Source organism: Drosophila ananassae, chromosome XR (assembly GCF_017639315.1).
Source record: "Drosophila ananassae strain 14024-0371.13 chromosome XR, ASM1763931v2, whole genome shotgun sequence".
NCBI lineage: Eukaryota > Metazoa > Arthropoda > Insecta > Diptera > Drosophilidae > Drosophila > Drosophila ananassae.
The window spans coordinates 21399782-21421674 of record NC_057932.1 but is presented as its reverse complement, the minus strand read 5'-3'; the positions used below and the strand labels follow the sequence as shown (position 1 = coordinate 21421674).

Here is a 21893-nt window from a genome sequence, read left to right as displayed (position 1 = left end):
CAAGACAAAACACGGCCCATCAATCTCTGACAGGGCAGGACTATGCAAAACTCTCGAACTCTCCCGACTGCCCGGCGGAGTACTCGTAAATTTCGTTTAATCATCCGGACGGAGCCCGGGTCCGGGACTCGGACACAGAGGACTGTGATGTAGTGCGCAAAAAGCACAAAAAAAGAATTAGAGCCCGAAGGACCTAGCAGCACGTGGCCATTTAATTGCTCGGCCGGCCCTTTATTTCTGGGCCTGTTTCTTCTTATTGTGGCAAGTCGTTTGGTATGAAAATTTATTGGCAACGCGGAGACTGATGGGATGGGAAGTTGGGACAGGACCGGCTATAGTGGCATATGGGAGATCCTAAGATACAGAGATAGGTGGCAAATTGGGTCACACATGCAACAGTTGGGGCCGGACCAGATGGGCAAGAGAATGAAACGGAAGTGGCGACAGGCAAGGTCACCGCAGAGTACACAGCACAGAGTACGGAGTACAGCGTACAGCGTACAGCGTACAGCGTACAGAGAGAGAAACGGTCCAGTTGCCAGCGTGCAGGACATCGGGCTCAGGCCCTGACTTTCTGGCAGTGCACGGGTGGGAGTAGTCGGGGTGGGAGTGGGGCGGGTTCTAGTCAGCAGGTGGCTGGGGAAGCGAGGGACCAACAAACACCCGACAGAAAGTGCAAATTTATGTTGGAATTAATTGCAACTGGCAACAGGACCTCCGAGGACCGAGTACCGAGCACCGAGCACCCGCACACATCAACGGGTTGTGACTTTAATTAGCCGCAAAACATGACTCCCGCCCGGAATCAGTCAGCCGTGCGGAGGAGCGTGCGACAAAGTTCTGATTTATAGACAGGTCCTGGCAGCGGAATGATTTCCGAAGTTTTTCGCTCAGCAAGGCAGTCGAGCTAATAGGCCCTAAAAAAATGGGCTATTTGGCTAAAATCCGATTCACTGGGCTAGAAGCGGAGGCCGTGGGCTTGAAATGTGTAATTAAATGTACAGCCGACATGTTTTGCGCTTCCTGCGCTCAACACTCCTAAATAATTGAGGCTGATTATAAATGCAACTGTCGGAGCGGGCAGGGCCTCCCACTCTTGCAGTCCATCAGGCTGTTTAGCCACTGGCCCGGCATTCATTTGTCGTTTGTGCGTTCTGTTTATTAATTCATCATAATTATTACACACGCAACCTCGGTCCGGCTCAGGCCTGGATGCTGTCCGGAACTTTAGACCTTTTGACACCGGAGATTTAAATGCCATAGCCACGGCCATAGCCGGAGCAGGAGCTACTGGACGAGGCAGAGGCGGATGCGGATGGGGAGGCCGACAGCCCCTCCCATTAATATTGCATACCTTGGTGCGTTGTGTAAGCCGAATTTAGAGCACAATTTTCGAGTGATTTCGATTTGCTGACAGCCCGGATGAACGCATATTCAGAAAGGCTCAGCAAACACGCCTCGTGCCACATCCCACGTCGCACATCCCACATGTGCGGGTGTGCGGGTGTGCGTGTGGGAGGTAATTTTACGGACGTGCCCCGGGCCCCGGGCCAGCTAGGTGGAAAATTAATAACCCAAGAATGAAAAGCGATTGGGAAGCGCTCCGAATTCCATCCTGCACTCTATCATCCTGTCCATTAACAATAAACCAAATGCGGCTGCATATTTGAGTGGAGTATTGTGCTGCCCCAGGCGCTATAATCAATTATTTAGCAAGCATTCTTACAATCATTGGGTGTGTGGCATGGGGCATGGGGCATGGGGCGTCAGGCATCGGGGTAATCGGTTCTGGTCCTGCCATATTGCCACACTGCATTTTAAAGTAATTTGTTATGGTTATAAAGTGCCGTATCAATTATTTAATTGCGCACAGTTTTAATCACTTTGCCGGCCCGTTCCGGGGCCAGGGCGGAATGCAATTAATGAATAAGTGATCGAGGCTGCAGCAACAGTTCTGGGTCGTCCTTGAGGCAGTCCTCAAAAAGTGTCCCTGATTCCGAAGGGGGCAGCCTCGTCTTGCTGTATGAGCTGGAAATAATTTAGCCGCCACACAACTCACCTGCCTCAGGAAGGCTCTGCTCTCCTCCCGCCACAGGCCCTCGCCCTGCTGCATGTAATCCTTGAAACTGATGCCTCTCGGTGGCGACGGGGCGGTGGGTCAGGGGTCACCAGGGGTATTTGCCATTCAATTGCTCATTCACACCAGCGAGTTTGCATCCACTCGCAGTGCCAAATGAATTACAACTCGATTCGCACTCGCCTGTTGCGGCCCCGCCCGCCAGGACACACACTCCCGCCGCCCGCACACACTGGCCTTTGATGTATTTGTTCAAGTGTGGAAAATAAATAACCGGCCCGGAATGGACTCGAAATAAAAACATAAAGGATACGCCATCAGTGGTGGCGGAGTGGAGCCCAAACTGAAATGGAAACCGATGCCGAAACTGAAACTGAAACTGAAACTGAAAACTTGGCGCAACTCGAGGGGCATAAATTTGTGGCGGCGTGTTCAGTGTTTAGTCAGCGCCAACTTTTCGCAGCCACTGTCCCAGGGACATTTGGCGAAAGTTAGCCGACTGAGACAAATGGCAACAAATTGTAAATAAATAAAAGTTTTCGGCCACTCGGGACCGTGCATACATAAATCCCATTGAATAACGCCGATCAATTTTGGGGGCCGTTCGAGGTCCGAGGACAAAGTTTTCCCCTGCCGGTCCCCGGTTCCATGTCCCTGCTCCTGGTCCGTACACTGTGCGACACAATTTGCAATTAGATTGTGTCTGCGGCGACTCTGGCTGCCGGACTTGATTATGCGCCCGACGGTGGGTTTGTTTATGTTTATGGAAATTGTTTTTCCTCAGACACCTTTCACCGTCGTCTTGCGTCCCGAGGTCTTTAGTTGCGCCCCGGGCCGGATTATCCTCCGGCTTATCCGCTTAATTGTTGTTTTCCTCTCCATGGCCTGCGTCCATGGGCCCTGCTACTCGCCAGCCCTACGGAGGGACCTCCCGGAGAAAGACTTTCCCCTCGTAAGTGGGCCATTGCCGTCCAGACTTGCAGCCATTGAGGAGCAACATGTCCTCTATTTGCATCCCGAAACTTTCGCAATTGAAAGTGACTTGGCTAATTAGGGCCGACAGAGGATTAGGTGCTGGATCCGACTTGCTGGGCGGCGCAAAGTTTTGGGCTGGTGGAGCCCTCCTCCCGACCCTGTATGTTTATTCGTGCCCTAGTTATTTATCCTGCCAGTCCACACATCTGCCAGTCCCTCCCCACACATGCGAGTGACGTTTCCTTTCAGCGTTAATGGAAAAAGTTAGAAGGCCGGATCCGGAGCCCGGAATCCCGAGTCCGGAACACAGAGCCTTTTGCTGTTTCAGTTTCTGATGCTGCTTGGGCTTCTGTTGATTGCATTCGCTGCTGGGTCTTTCAATGGGTATTTCAATAAACGGCAGCCCATTGTTGTGTTGCCCGGAAGATAACAAATCCAGCACACGCATCACTGCCACACAGCCTCACTGGCACGCAGCAGCCTGCCTCCGCCCGCCTTTTGTGGGTGCAACATGCGGCGGCAACACCAAACTTTACGTTAAACACTGCCCGCCCCCGGGTATTTATCGCAAACTGTTTGCAATTTATAATAAGCATAATGAGCCCTCGGTCTTGGTCGGGGAGTGGGTGGCCCCTAATCGCCGCAGACTCTGTGCAGCGCACCGGGTTGCAGGTCAAGGCTGGGGGCGCAACAATAGAAGGCTTTTAGATGGAGCCCAGGCCCAAACTGATGAACAAAGTTGGCGGCTTTCGCCAGGACTTCCAAGAGGAGATTAGATGGAACTAGGCACTGCAGCATCCCTCGTGGAAAGTGTCAAAGTAATGTAATTGACTAGATGAGGCATAGCCGCTTTGGAATTCGTCTCGGTCGATGACTCGCTCGATCCTCTGTGCTCTCAGCTATTCCGACATCTTGCCAAATTCATTATTTGTCTTCGAGGATGCTGTCCCGTCCTGGGACGGGCACTTTCTTGCACACACACTCGAAAAAAATAGACGACTTCCATCGGAAGTGGACCGCTCGGGATGAAATTTGTCGAACAACTGAACTTGATTTCTAACTGGGCGAGTGGAAGTTTCTTCACTTGGCTTCTTTTCGTGCGAAGCGAAGGGAAGGCTGTTTGTGGTCGAAGCTGCTTAAAAATTGATTAGCACCTCTGCCATAACGAGTTTCAAATTACCAAGGGGCGTCTAACTGCGCTGGCTCATTGCGATTGGAGCCTCGATGTTTCCACTCTCAGGTGCTCCGGCTCGTTGTTATGTGCCCAGCTGGTTAGCACCTCGTTTGTGTAAAAGACGTGTAGTCTTCCACTGGCCCTGTAGGATGAGTGGTTCCCATTCATGCGCTGCTTCTCGGGAGGCTTGGGTTGGACCCGGCTGCTGGGGACTCGGAAGCTTGCTGCTTTGGGCCTAGGGCCAGGGCTAACCAGGGTATCGGCCTGGTCGTTCAGCCCCAATCTCCTCCAGAACAATCTCACCTATTGAGCAACTGTTTAGCGCGTATCGGCCTTGTTTGCTCTCTTCTCGGCCCGGCCAAGCGTTTTTACCAGCCGCATGTTAAATGCCCTAATTTCCCGACCACTTGGCTGTTGACTTTTGTGCGAGAGGGGTTCGGTGCCTTAGCACCCTGGTGCGATGTGGCCACAGTGCCCCCATATGTCACTGGACGCCTGTCCGCCTGTCCATCCGTCTGGAAGAGACGGCGGGCTGAGCTCTGCCAGTGTGTGCTGACATAATTGCAAGTGGATATCAAATATTGCCTCCTGGCTCCTCCGGCTAATGCGGCCGTCCATTGACTTTGAGAGGCTGCCAGGCACAGGCGGGTGCTCCAGGTCGGGGTCGGGGTCGGGAGGCTGAAGAATGCCAATGAGTTAGAGTTCCGAAGTTAACCCTGAAATGCCAAGGGTCCCAGAACAATGGGTCTCATCTCCTCGCTATTCATTTATTGATTTCTGAGCTGGCGCTGTAATTCCAAGAGGATAGGAATGCTCCCCTGTTGACGGGGTTATGCCACTGTTGAGCCACCTCCTCCTCCTCCCACTCCTCTCATTACTTGTCTGTCACTTTTGATAATTATATGAGCGTTACACGCTACTTTCCCTAGAAATGGAAATGGAAATGGGCATGGAAATGGATGAAATTTCGTTGGCCTGTGTCAGTCACACCTACAGCCACCCGCACACTCGCGCACAGGACGCCAGGTCCTTCGATGGCTACAAGGATTTGCACTTAACCTGCTCCACTTGCAGCCCAGCTCGGCATCAATTGAGATTGCAGGAGGGCGCCCAGCGAGAGGCGAGAGACGAGAGGCTTCTCAAGTGGAAGCAATCGCTCAAGCTGGCAACCCTTTTCTTAGGTATGTCTCGGCCTGACCCGCCCACTACCGACGTCACCGCTGACCCACTTGGCGGGGGCAGGGGGAGGAATCGATTCGATTCGCATTGGAATTCAAAGTGGAAGGCAGCGCCCGGCAGCTGGGAGATAAAGAGGAGCACTTCCCATTTCGGCGGCCCTGCTCACATTTCAATCTCGCACGGGCCTCCATTGACAAATATGCCAAATCATCGGGCACGTCCTCCGAAGGCGAGGGCTCCCGATCAGGGCCCCGCCAGGACCTGTGGCCCGGGCCCAGGACACGTGCTCCAAGCAGAACAAAAAATTGGATGCGAGCGAGGGAAAATTGGGGCACGAAGCGAAAGAGGTGGCGGGAAAAAGTTTTTCCATTCACTTTTCGTTTGTTTGGCGAGTTATTCTGTCAAAATTTATTTAAATATTCAGCCGAACTTCCCGGAATACAAACTTCGTGGCCAGGACGAGGGCCAGAGCGAAGGCGGAGCGAAAGCGAAAGCGTTTCGCGTTAAATTCCCCACCAGTCATTAAGTGCAACAAAAACACATTCTCGCTGGCAGCGACAAATGGCAGCAAATTGTGGAGCCCGCCAAAAAGGAGGAAAGTAAATAAATAAAGAAAGCCAAGAACCCCAAGAACCCCAGCCCCAACCCAGACCCAAACCCAAGAGAAACGCCTCCGTACTTACCCCATCAAGCGGAAACTCTTCTCCGCTTTCCCTAATTTTTCTTTCGCCGGTCTTCGGCAACTTTTCTTACTGCCAACAATTAATTGAAATTAACATATTTTTCTTCTTTTATTTGAGACAACTTATCCGGCACCCGATCTCCCCCAGCTCCTGCCCAGCTCCTGCCCTGCTCCTCGCCCGACCAAGTTAATTTGCCGCGTCTGGTCCTTCGTCCTGAAGGCGAAAACGCCACGAGTTAATTTCCAGTGCCTGTGAAATTAAAATGTGGAAGTGAGCTCGGACTCGCCCAAATTAAATCCATTCCTAGCTGGCAAAGTTTCCGAATTGATTTTCGCAGAAAGCTGATAGAAGCACCCCTTTCGGCACAACTTTCCCATTAAGGTCAGTTCCGGGAATCGCCACAGAATCCCCGAGAAACTACGCAGCGCCACTCACTAGCCAGATCCTTTCGGAATCCGGGGTCCGGAATTCAGCAGGCCAGATTATCAATCCGCCGTAAATTCGGATTATCAATAGCCACGGCCACAGGCCCCATTTTTATGACAAATCGCAGGATAAGCTGGGCCGCAAATTAATTTTACAAAATTTTTTATGGCCCGTAAGTGAAGCGCCTTTATTTCTGTGGCACCTTTAATGGGTCAGGCTAAGAGGAGGCAGCTCCGCTCAACTCCCCTCCTGAGATTCCCGGAACGGGAGGGGGTGGCTCCATGGCGGGGCCTCACTCAGTCACATAATAAAGGCACATTCCTCATACGCCACCGAGTCCCCAGTTGCTCCATTTGGTGCGCCCCGAGTCGAGCCGGAGACCGAGACCGAGACCTCTCCGAGCTCACTTCACTGTTTTTTGTTGATTTTTTATTGTTGTGGCTGCTCGTTGGGCTGCCTTTATGAAAAATTATACAAAACTTTTTACTTAGTGCCGCGCGGGCTCCGAACAATTACGAGGCCATCAGGGAAGTTGGAAGCCCGCCAGGGGCGGCCCGGAGGGGGCTGGGCCGGGCCGGTCAAGGGGCAGAGGTGGCGGAGAGCAGCGTGTTTGAAATGTTTGTTTTCCAGCGGGCTTGTGTGTTGATTTTGGCCCTTAAACGATGCAGAAAAGCGGAAGGAAAGTGGCTTGCTGCTGCGAGAATAAGGTCTGTCGCTTCTCCACTAATTGGGCGAGCGGAGGCCTTCCCTTTCGAACTCTTGGCATTTCAATAAATTGCTCATCCGCCTCAGCCCGAAAGTAGGCTTCGGCACCCGAGAGGAGAGTGCACTTGCACTCTGAATAGAGCTCCAGGCCTGTTGGTCCAGTCCGACCAGTCCATTGTCGCTCCCACCTTTTCTAATTACGCACTTTTCCAAATTCCTCTCGGCTCTCCAATTGCCATTCGAGGCCCCTGTGCCCCAGCCCGCCCCTGTGGAGCGGATTTTCGGCATTTCTATGGAATTCAATTTCAAAGCTATATCATTTTCATTTAATTTCACGCTTTCAACCTGCACCCACACAGGCTGGCTTTGTCCGGCCGCATCCCTTTCGCTCCTGCCACACGCCACATGCTACACGCTCCTCCACTCGGCAGAGCCGCGGCACATGCCAGAGTTATGCCATAATGGATTTTTTGTTGTTCGTCCTGCTTTCCTTTAGCCACCTATTGTCTGTAAAACGAAACCGTCCTCCTCCTCATCCCCCTCACGCCTCTGTGGCGCCCCCTTCCCGGCCGGATAGCGCCGGGCACCTGCCCGCAGATCTCCCGCATCCCCCGGAATCGAACCGAGCCGTATCGAACCGCATCACTCGTCAATTTAGCACTTTCAACTGCACCCACGTGTCCTGCGACCCGTTCCTGTGCCCCCTATGTCCTCTGTGGCCCGTGTGTCCTTTGTGTGTTGTGGGAATGGATTGGAATAGAATAGAATAGTAATCCGAGTGGAAGCAGGGTGGGAGTGGGAGGTCTTTAAGGAAACGCAAACAAAAAAAGAACTGCAAATCACCGCCTCGTAAGGCAAACAAGAATATCCCTGTCCAGGTGAAAGAGCAGCACGATTCAAGGAATCTGATTGCTCCTGGGCATCCTTGGGAGCCTCCACAGTCTCCACCAGATTGTGTTCGAAAGTGTGAGCTCTACGTAATCGTGTCAATTAGCAAGGAAAGCTTCCATGGGGGCTGTCCATAAATATTCATACGTCCCCGCTTCTGACAGTATTTGGGTGATAGCCAAAGGTGATGGCTGCGAGGAAGCCCATCCACTCCAGAGGCCCACAAAGAGCCGGGCCTTAACCCATTTCGACGCGCTTAGTTGGACTTAACCCTTCTGTGCCGACTGACTAGCCAGTCTGCCCGACTGGCAGCACTTTTTCGAAAATGCTTCAAACAAACAATTTAGCGCGCCCGGGCAATAAAGGGATTTTTCAATTTGCGAAGGCCTTCGATGTGCGATTTTCCAGCTGCTTTTGTGCGAGTTGGGAAGTTGAAGTGGCAGGGTGGGCGGGGGTGCCTTTGGAGGCGGAATTGGTCAGCACAATTTAGTTTGGCGGGCGAACTGAGCAGTTTTTGCTGCCTTTTCGCTCCGGCCTTTGTTCGCTTGCCGGGTGTTTGATGCCAATATTTTTATAGAGGAAGGTGGAGCTCCCCGGAGAACGCTTTTTAATCACTAAACTAACGTAATCAACCTCTGCCTCTCTTTTTCGCGATACTGCAATTCACAGCGCAAACTTTCGATTAATTAAAAGCAAAACAAAAAGCCGACAGCCGACAAAGAACAACAGGGCTACTGGCGGCCAGAACCATCGCAGCGCTTCGAGGACGCTTCGGCAGGGGCAGCAACCGCTACAAGATCAATACCAATATCAACAGAAATAACAACCTCTCGCCCCCGGGAAAATAAGAACCACACACAGCCACAGACAGACACACCCAGAAAAAATAAATAGAAGGAAAAAACTTTGGCAGAAAATCAACATCGAAATGGAATTGGGCATCAGAATTGTCAATCAGCATTTAGCCAGCTACAACAACAGCAGCGACAACAGCAGCAACAACTGCAGCAGCAACAGCAACAGCATCAGCAACAGCAACTCTACAACCAGCAATAGTAAAAACCAAAGAGACAACAGCAGCAGCGACAGCAGCAGCAACAGCAAGAGCAACAGCAACAGTAACAGTAACAACATCGACGAATTGCAACAGCAACAAATCAATCCAAAAACCAGTGACAACCACATTACAACGACAACAGCCACCGCATCATTGGAAGCTGCAACAACTGCAATACCAACAATAGACAACCCATTAGCATCAGCAACAGCACAGGCAATAGTTGCTGCTCCGGCAACAGGATCCACAAGCGCCCGAGCAGCACTAGCAGCAGCCGTAGAGGCGACAGCCGTCCACAGTCGAGCTGCCCAAGACCGCAGCGACAGAAACCAGTTGGCCAGAAGCGACTAAGCCCGGAGACAACAGCAACAGAACCAGCAACAGCATCAGCCACCAGCCAGACTATCAACACCAGAATCAGACCCAGGACCAGAACCAGCAACAGCAACAGCAACAGCAACAGCAATCTGCAACATGCAACGTCTACGCACCACCTTCACGCGCTCGCGCACTCCGACAGGAGCAGAAATGAAGATGCAGAACAGCCTCGAAGTTCCTAAGCAGGTATACCCGGAAACGGGGGTCCCCAGGCTCCACAGACTCTATAGACCCATGTAGGGTCTGGCCAAGGTGGAGAAGTATACAGTCTTATTTATGAATCGGATGTGGAGTGTGTGGTGTGCAGCATGTTTTGTTTTCTGTCTTCTTTTGGTTTCGATTGGTAGAAGTTCGAGTGCGTTCCAGTCCTTGTCCTTTATGTCCTTTAAGTCCTTTTGTGTTGCTGCTTTCAGTGGATTATCATTTTGTTGTGCGAGTTTTTAGTTGTTTGGTTCAGCCTTGGTGCTGTCTTGAGTTTGTCGGTTTTGTGCTTTCTGATTTTGTGCTTCTGCATGTCGATTCGTTTTGTCCTTGTGGCGCCTCCTGCCCCCCAATTACGATCCTCCTGTGATTCTTCCCGAACGCTCGTTGCAGGTGCGCTCGGCTTCCTTCGACGAAATGCAACTGGAGGCGCAGCGGGCCTCGGCCCAGCTGCTCAAACAGCAGTCCTCCTCCTCCGCCTCGGCGGACGAGCGCTCCTCGGAGGCGGGCTTCCTGCAGGTACCGCTAGCCGCCCACCAGCAGCGGTCGCACAGTTTCGACTCGGCGGCTGCTTCCGTGGGCAGCGACGATTCCGGCGCCTTCTTGGAGGTGCCCCGCCGGCTGAAGGCTCGACGCAGCTCCTCCACCAAGACGCCGCCACCCTGCATCCACTGTCACTACCTGGAGGAGTACGAGCGTCGGATGACGGCGGAGCAACGCTACTTCATAGACCACCGCGAGCTGAGTGCCCTGAGCAACACCAGCTCGGAGGTGAGCGAGGACGAGGAGGACGACGATGACGAGGCAGAGGACGAGGAGGGCGAAGCAGCGGGCGGTGAGACGGAGTCCTCTGAGCTCGCTTCGGGCCTGGACGAGGCCAGGGCTCTCGAGTCGGAGCACGAGCACGAGCATGACCCAGACGACGACGCCGCAGAGGAGATGGACATCCGGATTGGCAATATGAGCCTGGGCAGCAGCATCGAGGAGTCCCGCGCCCGGCTGCCCCGCCAGATGCGGCGGCACACCATCGGAAGCAGCTCCATGACATCCGGCACCTCCGAGGACGAGGGCCTGGAGAACTCGGACCACGGATCACCCCACTTCGGCAACACCCTGCTGCCGCCCCAGCCGGCCACTCCCTGTGGCATCACCTTCACCCTGAGCCCCACCAACGGCGACTATCCCTCGCCGCCCCTCTTCCCCATCGATCCTTCCTCGCCGCCTCTCTCGCCCTGCCCCCTGGTGCCGCCGGTCACCGCCTCGATATCCTGCACCGCCGCCGACTCCGACGACGCCGGAGCGGCCATGGGCCTCCCTGTGCGCACCCGTCGGCGGTCTATATCCCGCCAGGAGGCGGTGTTCGTGGAGCCCACTGGCAACTCCCTGGAAAACGTGTCCCACGAAGAGGTGGACAACAACAAGTCGTCCGTAGAGACCGCCGACTCGATGGACGAGGCCTCCACCATGGCCACCTGCGGCTCGCCCACGATCTCGCCGTTCTTCGCCGGCGGCACCACCGGCGGACCACCCAGCTCGAGCCTCCACAGCGCCTTCGTGGTGCGGGACATCTACTTGACGGTGCCGGACCTGAAGCGGGACCGCGCCGCCTCCGTAGACTCGTGTTTCTCGAAGCTCTCGTCAGGGCCGAAGGCGGAGGAGTTGCAGCCGAGCGCTGACGGCTGCTTCCTGACTGTGCCGAACATCAACGCCACCCGGTCGCGGTCGGTGGACATCGTCCTGCCCACGGACGAGCAGGCCCGGTACAAGGCTCTGGCCATGACAGGATCCACGGCCACCTACGCAGATGGGTATGTACCATGTGGGGTTATCCTTATCCTCCTTAGCTTATGATTTCTCTCGCGACTGGATGAGTTGTTTAAACACTTTAATTATTTTATTTAAGGACCAAACACACAAAAGAAAGTCACTTAAGGACACACTTTAAACTAGGACTTCCTGCTGGAAGCTGCCACATTTCCTTTGTCACTCGGAATGGGGCGAGAAGAACATTATTTGCATATTACTCGTAGAACTCGGCAGACGTTTCGGGCTTCCTATTCAAAATTGGGGATCTCCGGCCAAAAATAAATCCCGGTCCCGGCAAGCAGCTTCCGCCCAGCCCCAGCTCGGCAGCCCGCCCAGAAACACTCTTTAATGGCTTACTTTCTTTGTTTACTTTCGCGTTCGCTTTGTCCTCCACGGAGGAGCCACGACCCACGACCCACAACCCACCGATCTGGGTGGCTATTTTTGGACCGGCAAACTTTTAAATTGACTCATTAAAACGAGCTTAACACGTGGCCCTGGTTAGGATTAAGGGATCAGTGGCGGGCGGACGCTGCCGGACCAGGGCCCGGCTCATAATTGGGCCTGTTTTGTTTGGATAAATTTCTGACTTGGACTGGAGCCTGCCACCGGACCCTGACTTCCTTTTTTGCGGTCGTAGCTGTCCCACTTGACCTGGGCAGGCCCTAGAGTGCCTAGAGCTGATGGGTGACACGTGTGTTTTCGGGCGACATGTGAGGCCTGCCTCCTACGGTGTCTGCCAGCTTGCTTGCTTATCCGCCCATCACCCACTGGTTGGCTTTCCGTAGTCCTTGCCCGTTGTCCGCTGTCCGGGAGTGAGCCCACGTCCGCCAAGTTAAGCCTAATTAGAAACGAAACTACTGTTTCCCGGCCGCCCCATCGCCGCTTCGGGCAATCCATAATTTTCGCCATGTGCGACCCTCCGAGCGCCCTGCCTAAAGCATCCTTGAATAAATGATGTCCTGTTCGGAAAAAAGGGAACTGGAAGTTACAATCAAGGTTTCTTTGAATGAACCAATACTCTTGAAGGGACAGCTTATAGACCTTATCCATAGCACTTCCCTGAGAGTCTCTGAGAGATGTCCAAAAAGCAAGTGCTTTTTGAAATTCTGACAAACCCAAGTCCCAACAGCGGCATACCCAATGAAAGGGAAGGCAATTGGCTCAGCCAGCCGATTTCCTTGAATTACAACAAAAGCCGCTCATAAATAATATTCAAACAAAGTGTCCGCTGTCCGCTGTCCGGGTGTCCGCTTGTCCGTTTCGCGCATCCCATCGCCCCATGGAGGGACGAGGGCATTAGAAAGAGAGGTGTGAGAGTGACGAACCAATTTGTTAGCCTGTGGCTCAACCACGAGGGCCGTTAGGACTTCCCGGTCCTGGCAAAGGACCCGATATGGATATGGATAATTCAGAAGTTGCCTCTGATGGATTAGCTAGATTGGGACTCCGGGTGCGTGTGTGCCTTCCTGTGGCGCCGGCTTGTCCTGAAACTCGATTCCATTCTCCGGGAAATTAATAAGCTTAGAGCAGGCCACCAGGACATCTTATCCTTGAAGCAGAAACAAACACGAATACGCCTTATAGTTTTCATTTTATTAATTTACTTACGTTCTGTTGGAGATTAAGTTCAGTTCCCTCTACTGGGAGATATTAATGGGGATGTCAGCAACAGCCCACATCATTCATTCCATGCACCTGCACTACGAAAGAGTAATAATATTCCCTGAAATAATGCGCTATTTTTACGTTCTATTTCCAGGTATGTACAACCCGATTAACCCTTGACTGCCCACAGCTTTTGCGCTCAAGATAAGTACTGAAAATGGAAATTAGCTGGAAGTGATATTATTGCAGGTATTAAAATGCGGTGTCGATTCCTTTTACGGCGGGGCATCGTCTTTTTTAATTTCCGATTGCTGTTGCCCCAATTTACGGCCATTTGCAGCCCCTGCGGTACAATAGCCATTAGGAGCCGCCTCTCCGGGGGCGCCCCATTAGACGGCAGTGGCGCAGCGAGGGGGGGCATGTCATAAAGTTGGATTTGTTGATTTACGATACCGGAGCGCGACACGTTATTATCGGGTGGCCGTTTGCGGCCACCATTCCGGCTATTCCGGCCATTCCGTGGCGTTCCCTCAGATGCCCATTGACCACTGACTGATATGTTTAATTTACTCCAATTTCCCACTCCCACTCCCACTCCCATTCCGTATCCGGATTCGGATTCGGGTCCAACGACCTCTCGGTCGATAAAATGGTAAAATATTATAAAATCATTCAATCATGCGACAAACTCCGGACGCCGGACACTGCAGTCATTCATTCTGGGTCTCGGATGCGGTCTGCAGTCCAATCACGCCCTCCGCCACTCGAAGGAACACTGCCAGTTCCGAGTTTGGTCCTTCGAGCTCGACTATAACGCCCTGGAAGACGTATTTCGCTCAGTGCACGAGGCACTCAGCCATGCGTTCCGTTCGCATTCTTCGGTTTCCCCGGCCGCTGTCCCCGAGGCGTGTGCGGTTCATTCATGCGACTTTTGGGTCCTCAGACAATCCGATGGCTCCGAGTCCCCACTCGCTCGCCGTCTAAACAACAACACAAGCAGAACAACCCAAACACAAACCCCCAAAACACCGAAGACAACAACAAAGACCACAAAAGCAGCCATCGAACAAGAAGAAACAGAAAGTTAACTCAACTTTTATGACAATGGGGCAAATAATTTTATGAAAACACTCCCCCGGGGGGAACTACTGTACACGGTCCTGAACGGTTGCTCTGCTTCTGTATTTTGACTGGCTCTGGAGCTGGATCTGGATGCAGGAGTTGGCGGGCGGACATGGAATTAGCATACAGGACTCGAGGGACGCGATTGTGTTTCACAATTTCTTTATTCCCTGATTGAGCTAACGATTCCCGAAATCGCGGGGATCGGGGGAGCTTGGGCCTAATTTACGGGCTCTTAAGTTACTGGCACTTCTGACTTGGCGCGGGGGATACTGACTAATGGCCCCATAGTTTTTCTCGGGAGGACCTGGAGCTGAGCACCTGAGAAATCGTTCTTCAATTTCTCCAAGACTGTTAAGAGTTTAGAGCACGATGCTCCAGAGAGCAGGCCAGATGATAAACGATTCGCTTTGTCCGCCCTCAGTTCCAGTTCCAGTTCCATTTTTGTTTGTATTTTTAATTCTTGCTTCACTTTTGCCGCCCAGTTCCGCGTGTTGCTGACGCACGCGGCATGCAACAGGAGCAGCAACATCGGTGGCAAGAACACTCTGAGAAGTTATGTGACTAGTTCAGTAGATATTCAATGGAGCCACGGTTTAGAGCTCCTACTGTCCGCATATTCCGGGAGCGACTTCCTCGTCCCATCCGGCAGATTTATTCCCCGATCGGGACAACTTTTCTCGCCGTGCAGGCCCAACAACAATCATCTACTTGGGGCCTCAGCCACAATTAAGTTTTATGAAATATTTGCTTGGTCTTTTTTTGCGCGCTTTCCTCTGCCACATCTACGTCAGCACGGGATGTGTGGCAGCTCGGCGGGTGGAAAGTGGGTGGCGGCGGAGGCCTCGCGGAGGTGCGGATAGGCGCATGGAACAGAGCACGGCACAGAAAACCAGAGCGGAGCGGAGCAGAACAGAATTGAAATGCAAATTGAAAGGCACAAAGCGAAAATATGCCAAGCGAATCTGAGCAATCAAGGCGGGAGACAAAGTAGCGACCGCAGCAACGTCAGCGACGACGTCACACGCCGCCGACAGCAGCCGCAGCTGAGGCAGCAACAGCAGCAACAGCAACAGCAGCAGCAGCCGAGGCAGCGACAGAGCTGTGTAGAAAATGTCACCATTTTTGGGGCCGGAGGGAAATTCGCATCCAAAGTCGCGAAGATCGCAGCCAGTGATGGCAGGTTCTGCCTCTGGATTTGGGGTGCTGTTTCGGAAACAGTAGTAGTTCGAGGGGATCTCGAGGCCTCTCGGATCACACCTATCTAATCTGAGGCCCTATCTCTCCGGGCCCTGACATAATAGCCCCAAGATAGCCCACCTGGAGAGGGAGACTGCCTGAGAGTGCCCCTTCAGCCAACTCTCGGCCCAAGTACCGGGTATTTATAGCCCTCTCCTCTGGGCAGTTTTCCAGTTAGATCGCTGCTCATCCCTGTGGGGAAAACTCACCACGCAGCGCGTTGAGGTGACAAAGTGGCTGCCTCCGTCGCTGCCTCGGCCGCTGCCCGTGTTGGCTTCGATCGCTCGCTGGGCCGCTCAGTCGCCTTGTGCGGTTGGATGCTGCCGCCCGCCAACCCAAGAACCCAGAGCAGAAGCCGAGAGGAAATCCGGGAGAACGCTACCCTCGCGATGTGAAAGCAGTAATTAATTGAATAATGAAGCAAGCCGCGGGGCCGGGAAAGCCCAGTGCGGAGGAGCGTGACCCCGGGCGGCACAGACCGCAGAAAAGTGTGTGCATCGCTCGGAAAACAAACAAGACATCGAGAAAATAATCGAAAGTGTGCAAACAGCGAAGGGGAAAGCCAAATCGGACGGGGAGCAAAACAGAAGCCGAGAGACCGGGTCAGAAGACGCTCGTTCGGGTCAGTTGATAGCTCCGGGCCAAGACACAAAGACACCCGCAGATGCCGAAAATGTCGAAAATTGCCAAAGTGTTTTAATTGAGCCAAATGGCCGAACTGCAATTAAATTAATCGATGAACTTGAACCGCAAACCGGCCGTCGGCGAGGGTCAGGGGCGGAGCTCAGAGCAGGCGAGCGGGGTGCTCTAGTCATCATCGTAGGGGGCATGGGATCGCGTATAGACTCGAACATGTCAGTGGCATGTTCTTGGCAAGCCTTCAACTTGCTCCGGACTTTGGCCCAATCGCAATTATTAAGTATTTACAAGATACTCGCCCGAAACCGCCCGAAACATGTACACATGTTCCGCCTCGTCTTTCGGCGATTAATGTCCGTTCCCCGGTCCCAGGCTGTCGGACACATAGGACACATTGCCCGTCCTGATGTAACAACAAATGGTGTTTACTTTGCAAGTCAGTGCCATTTTAATACGATTTTAATGGGCCTGAGCGATCTTCGGGTGATATTTTCCATATTTCGGCTGCACTCGCCGATGGACACTGCGGCGAAAGCCATCACAGAGACAATGGGGTTCTATTTCTAGTTCTTGGCGCTCTTCCACCTCTGCCACGGTGGCCGGTGGCCGGTGGAAGGCACCTGAAACCCAGAGGCTGTGAACTGCCAGCCGTGACATTTCAAGAATTTCGCACCCATTCACCGCCCATGGGAGTAACTGGGAAGAGGGGTTTAGGATGCCCGCCCTGGGGGCCAGGAGGAGCAGTGCTAAGAACGTCGTCTATTTGATTTGATTTATTGTCGATTTGGCGCTCCTCGCCCGCCTTTATTCTATTTTATTTATTTTATTTCTGATTTGTCTTGTTGTGCCAGCTGCGCCCGGCCGAAAACATCACGCCACGCGCCACGCCCACCTAATTCGGCCAAAGATGCTCATCCGCCACGTGAGCCGGGCAGGTTCAGGTTGAAATGAAATCAGTGGCCACTTGGGGTCGGATAGAGTGCTCCCTCTCTGGTGAATTGGTTTAGAGTTGAGCCAAGGAGGGGCGGGGCAGCGCCTCGTGTACCTGTCGGGCCGAAAGCACAAGACACTGACAGCGGTTTATATATAAGAAGCGGTGCCCGCCGCCGCCGCCGCCGCCTGCTCTCATAATTAACTAGAGTATTTTTAGCCGCAGAATCCAACAGAAAGTCAGCTAGAAAGCACATTAGCGTCGACAGAGTGGTCGTCATCTCTTTTTGCGGCCAGCAGAGCAGGGAATCTCAACTGGACTGGCTGGAATAGTTGGAGTTTCGGCCAGAGGCTCCTCCACCCCTGCCTCGTGACTCCAACCTCCCCACTCCCAGACCCTGTTTGCTTAGGTTCATTCATAAATTCTATCAGCCCCAGATAACTCTGAGATTGTGCAATAGATTAGCGGTGGGGCCGAGTTTTTTCCCCGGAACGGAAGCCGAGTAATTACAGGTGAGATACAGGCAGACCCCGGGGTTCAAGGCACCCGCTCGCCGGCCCATACCTTTGTTTATACTATTTCGTGCCCACGGGGAGGCAGTCTTTTGCCTTTGTTTCTTGTTTTCCCCTGATAAGCGAAGATTACTAGGTCCCTTTGGCAGCCAAGAAGCTGGCTGGTGTCGTGCCACAAAAACTCTAAAATTTATCACTGATTTTGGCTTCCAATTGTGGCGATTTGTGTGGAATTTTTGGAAATCATTTCCCCGCTCGGATGAGCGCCACTTTGCTTATTGAAATGTTTGCCGTCCGAGCTCCCGAGCCACGAGCCCCGACCCCACCCGGAAAGCAAACGCTTAATGCCAATTAAGAATATTAATTTCATTTGCTTGTATCGTTTAGTCCTGGATAGTCGTTCTGGGCTCCTCCTTTTCTCCCCGAATCTGTGACCATTTTCCGGCTGCATCCTTGTCCAGCCTACACTCGGAGAAAAGGAGCTTAGCTCCGCAAACTCCTTCCAGGCAAGGCCCGAGGTCTGAGCACTCTTGCCCAATTATTTCCGATGGGCTGGCAGCTCCGGAGTGCTTAAGTCTTCAACGACAGACTGGGAGAGGAAAATCCCCGATTTTCTCCGGGTGGAGCTTAAAGGCAACCCTTCTAGTTGGCCCGCCCCTCCGGTTGCTATTGTTAATATTCATTAGCTTAAAATCCTTTTCTCGAGTGGCTGGCATTCGCAGCTCAAGTTGCTGCTGCCGCCTCCCCGGCAGAGTGGCAGAGGCGGGAGCTGCGATGCTCAAAAGTTGTTGCCACGTTTTCAATTCCAATGCGCGGGCATTAATCGCAATCACAAACGACGGCCATGACGAGGACGATGGGAAGATGGGGAGACAGGACCAGCACCACTACCAGAACTAGGACGAAACCGATGGCCAGGACGTGCAGATAATTTTTCATTTCGGAGAGCTCAAACGGATTTTTCATTGGCTCAAATGTGCAAATGAATGGACGGTGCTCACCCGTACATATTTGTGTGCAAATTTGGAACACAAATGCAAATACCCGCACTCATAGCTGGCCAGGATCTATTTAAAGCACAGGGCTACGGGCGGTTATTAATGGAAGCTCAGAAAGCGCTTGACGCCTCGAGGGCCCCTCGCAGGTCCTTGAAGGGTTAACGCATCAGTGGCTCGAAGTCCCCGGGGGAATGGCGTCGCAAAGAACAGCCATTTCCTCGGATACACAAATCACATAAAGTCTGGGAGGATACCCTCCATCGGAGCTATTTGCATGCCAATTCCGAAAAAGTGCATCCCGCTGGCTGGTCTCTGGCTGGGGCACGCTCTTTAATTCGTTTCGGGCTATAATATTTTTATTTAGTTGTATTTTCATGATGCCAAAGTCGAAGAGTCTGTGGCTGGCAAGTGCGAGCACAAACGCAAGTGTCACTATTCAAATACGTAAAAATATTTCAAGGCTTTTATTGATTTTGTCAATGAGGCCAGCGAGAGGTGCTGACGCTGCCCCAGTTGAATCTCGATCCTGCCCCTGCCTCCGCCTCCGTGGCGACAGTCTGCCTTTCATTAGCCTCCGTCCCCACCCGCCTTTTTCATTCATTTTTCCACCTTTTTCCCACCCAATCAGCCAACCAGCCAGCCAGCCCGCCCTCGCCGGCAAAGTCCAGACCTCTTCAAAGGCGGTCGACATTAAAATTAATCACATTTGAATTGAAATTGCGTTTCAAGTTCTGGTGGCGTTCCCTGGCTGTCGCATCGCTTTGTTTTGTGGCTCGTTATTTGGTGTCTAATTAGGAATTAGGAATCGGGAGAGATTGCCAATTTTCGAGGGACTTCTCGCCGGGGAGAGTGGCCCGAGCCTGAAACTATAAGCTGAAAACTTGGCCAGCCAGTGCAGTACTTAGCTCGCTTCGCTAGTTGGCGTGTTAAACAGTTCTTCCAGAGGATTATAGCTCCTGCTTTGGTGATTTATTGTGCACCGGACCGCCTCGCTGGGTCGGAAGCCTTTAAAAGGCACTTCGCAATTGCGAATCCTATTGATTCGCCCAAGTATTTGACGAACTATTAGCACAAAGCCGTCCCGGCATTGATTTCCATCTCACTGGCCGAGGAGGCAGGGAGGCGGACATTGTGATATTTTAAGACTGCAGTCGGCAAATTGATTTGCAATTCAATTTCGCAACTTTCTGAGTGGAGAGCAGCACTTTCAGCAGCCTCGTCCTGGGACTCGTCCGACGCCATTTGCCGGCCTGCTTTCCAATCTCCCGCCTCTTCCTTCCTGTTCGCAGGCGTTGAACGGCTTACACACTTTTCCGGCGAGTTCTGAAAGGTATTTAATATTTTTAGATGCGCAATCTGTCAGATGAGGGGTCACAGGTCGCAGCTCGCAGCTCGCAGTTCATGTCAAACACACGGACACGCTAAATTTACCCTCAAATCAAGCGTGAATGCCAAATTTTGAGGAGCGCGTCAGAAACAGCGCACAACACGCGCTTGAAACGCGCCTAAAAAGCTACCTCCGCAAGGGGCGTGGCAGGAAGAGGTCGTGGGATCCTGGGCGGAAGAGGTAAAAAGTTGCCGCAAACGTTGACAATTGACATGGAAAATCTGCAAAGCGTTTCAAAAGGCAGACCTGCAATTTTCCAGGCCACCAGTGCTCCAGACCAGCCCTCCCCCTGGGCACTTAGTGCTCTCTAAAAAACGTACAAAAAACAAGGTACGAGGTACACACGTATATCGCACATAAACGAGTCACATTTCCCCGTATGTATTCCATCTGATAAGAATTTAATTACATTGCCTATAAAGCATAAACAAAAGGCATACCAACGTATTAGCCGCGCACGCACGGGGGCTCTGGTGTTCGGCGAAGCGGGACAGATAGAGGTGGGGCGGGGCGAGGGCGGTGGAGGTGGCCGGAGCGAGGGCGTGGCATCTTGATATCCAAACAACGGCCGGTCAAAGTTCCCTTTCCCCCAAAGAGAGCCTGGCCTCGGCGACTCTCGGATGCCCTGCCGCAGATAAAGTCTCTGAAATGCAAGAGGGTTCTGTTTAAAAGCGAAGACTCGCAGGGAGGTGGCTGTCCTCTGGCTGCCTGCACACTCTCGGGTGGGTGTGAGTGGTGATGTACCCCACATCGCGGGGGGGCAGTGTACAAAATCGTATAATAATGAGCTCGAGCCAAAACAGAATCTCCGGCAATCTTTTTGCGCCATAATGACGGGCGCGGACACAAAAACGGGCAAGAGCAGAAATAGAAACAGAAGTCGCGGCAGAACCGCATCAGAGTCGGCATCAGAGCCGGCGTCGGACAACCGGAGTGGGCCGGAGCAGAAGCCGGAATCGGAATGCAAATGAGCGGCAAAAAGTGAACGAATGCCTAATGAAGTGAAGTGAAATGTAAAACGCGACAAAGCAACCATTGCGGACAAAAAAGTCACCAGAAAGACCATGTTCATATCGTATCTGGGCAGTAAGAGCAACGACAGCAACAGTATCCAGGACACCAGCGAGAGCACTCGCCACAGGACCAGCAACAGCAACAGCGACTGCAACTGCAACTGCAACAATATCGGCGATATTGCAGGGGGCTGCACCTCCCAAACCTGCAACAATATTGGCTGCAACTGCAACAGCGCCTCGTGCAGCGGCAACAATATAACAAATAGCCACCTCCAGAGTGCCACTTGCAGCGGCAACACCCCCCGAAGTAGCAACTGCAACATTGACGGCAGCAGCAACAGTATCGGTGGCAGCAACAATCTGGCATCGGTTTATGGCATGGAGCGATTACTTCACGCGGTGCGCGAGGAGTTCCAGACGGAGGACGAGCTGGAGGACGAAGATGGAGGCACAGAGGCAAGGGGACGTGTCGCACACAGGAGCAGCACCAGCAGCAGCAGCAGTAGCAGCAGCGATTCCTGCAGCAGCGACACATCCTCCCTGCCGCCTCCACTGCCTCTGCCGAGCGCCAGAAGGCGACTGCAGCGCGGGGAGAGCTTCGGCTCCCACACAGGACCCATGGCGGCCTGGACGGAGGAGGGCCTGCCCGGGAGCGGGTCCTCGGCAGCTGTGGCAGGGGGCGTGCCGGGCGCCCCAGTGCGACGCTTCCGCCGCTCCTCCATCGGCATACAACGGAAGTCGGCCTTCCGGCAGCGGAAGCTCGATTCCCTGGGGGCGTGGCGGCGGAAGAGGTGAGTCCGGGGAAGAGCAAATACCAGCAATATGAGATATCCATAAAGGTGTTCCACTTGGAGGAGGAAAGGTGGCAGACGTTGTGGGCGGATGGTCTGCA

General features: G+C 53.1%; 1 protein-coding gene across 18 annotated transcripts in view; it reads left to right on the top strand.

Annotated features, from left to right (window-relative positions):
- The window catches only part of LOC6501948 (eye-specific diacylglycerol kinase), a 94919-nt gene that overhangs the window by 59277 nt on the left and 13749 nt on the right, over positions 1-21893 (top strand). For 4 of the 18 annotated variants that reach the window (XM_032452446.2, XM_044717548.1, XM_044717547.1 and 1 more), the window contains exons 1-2: positions 9214-9728; positions 10137-11551. The exons of 3 other annotated variants lie outside the window; for them this stretch is intronic. In XM_032452446.2, coding sequence (XP_032308337.1) covers positions 9639-9728; positions 10137-11551 — 1505 coding nt within the window. In that variant the 5' untranslated portion in view covers positions 9214-9638. Of the gene's footprint in view, positions 1-5775; positions 6001-8808; positions 9729-10136; positions 11552-15815; positions 15919-20541; positions 21793-21893 lie in introns of those variants that run through there. 11 more of the 18 variants (XM_032452461.2, XM_032452455.2, XM_032452451.2 and 8 more) reach the window with 10 other exon arrangements.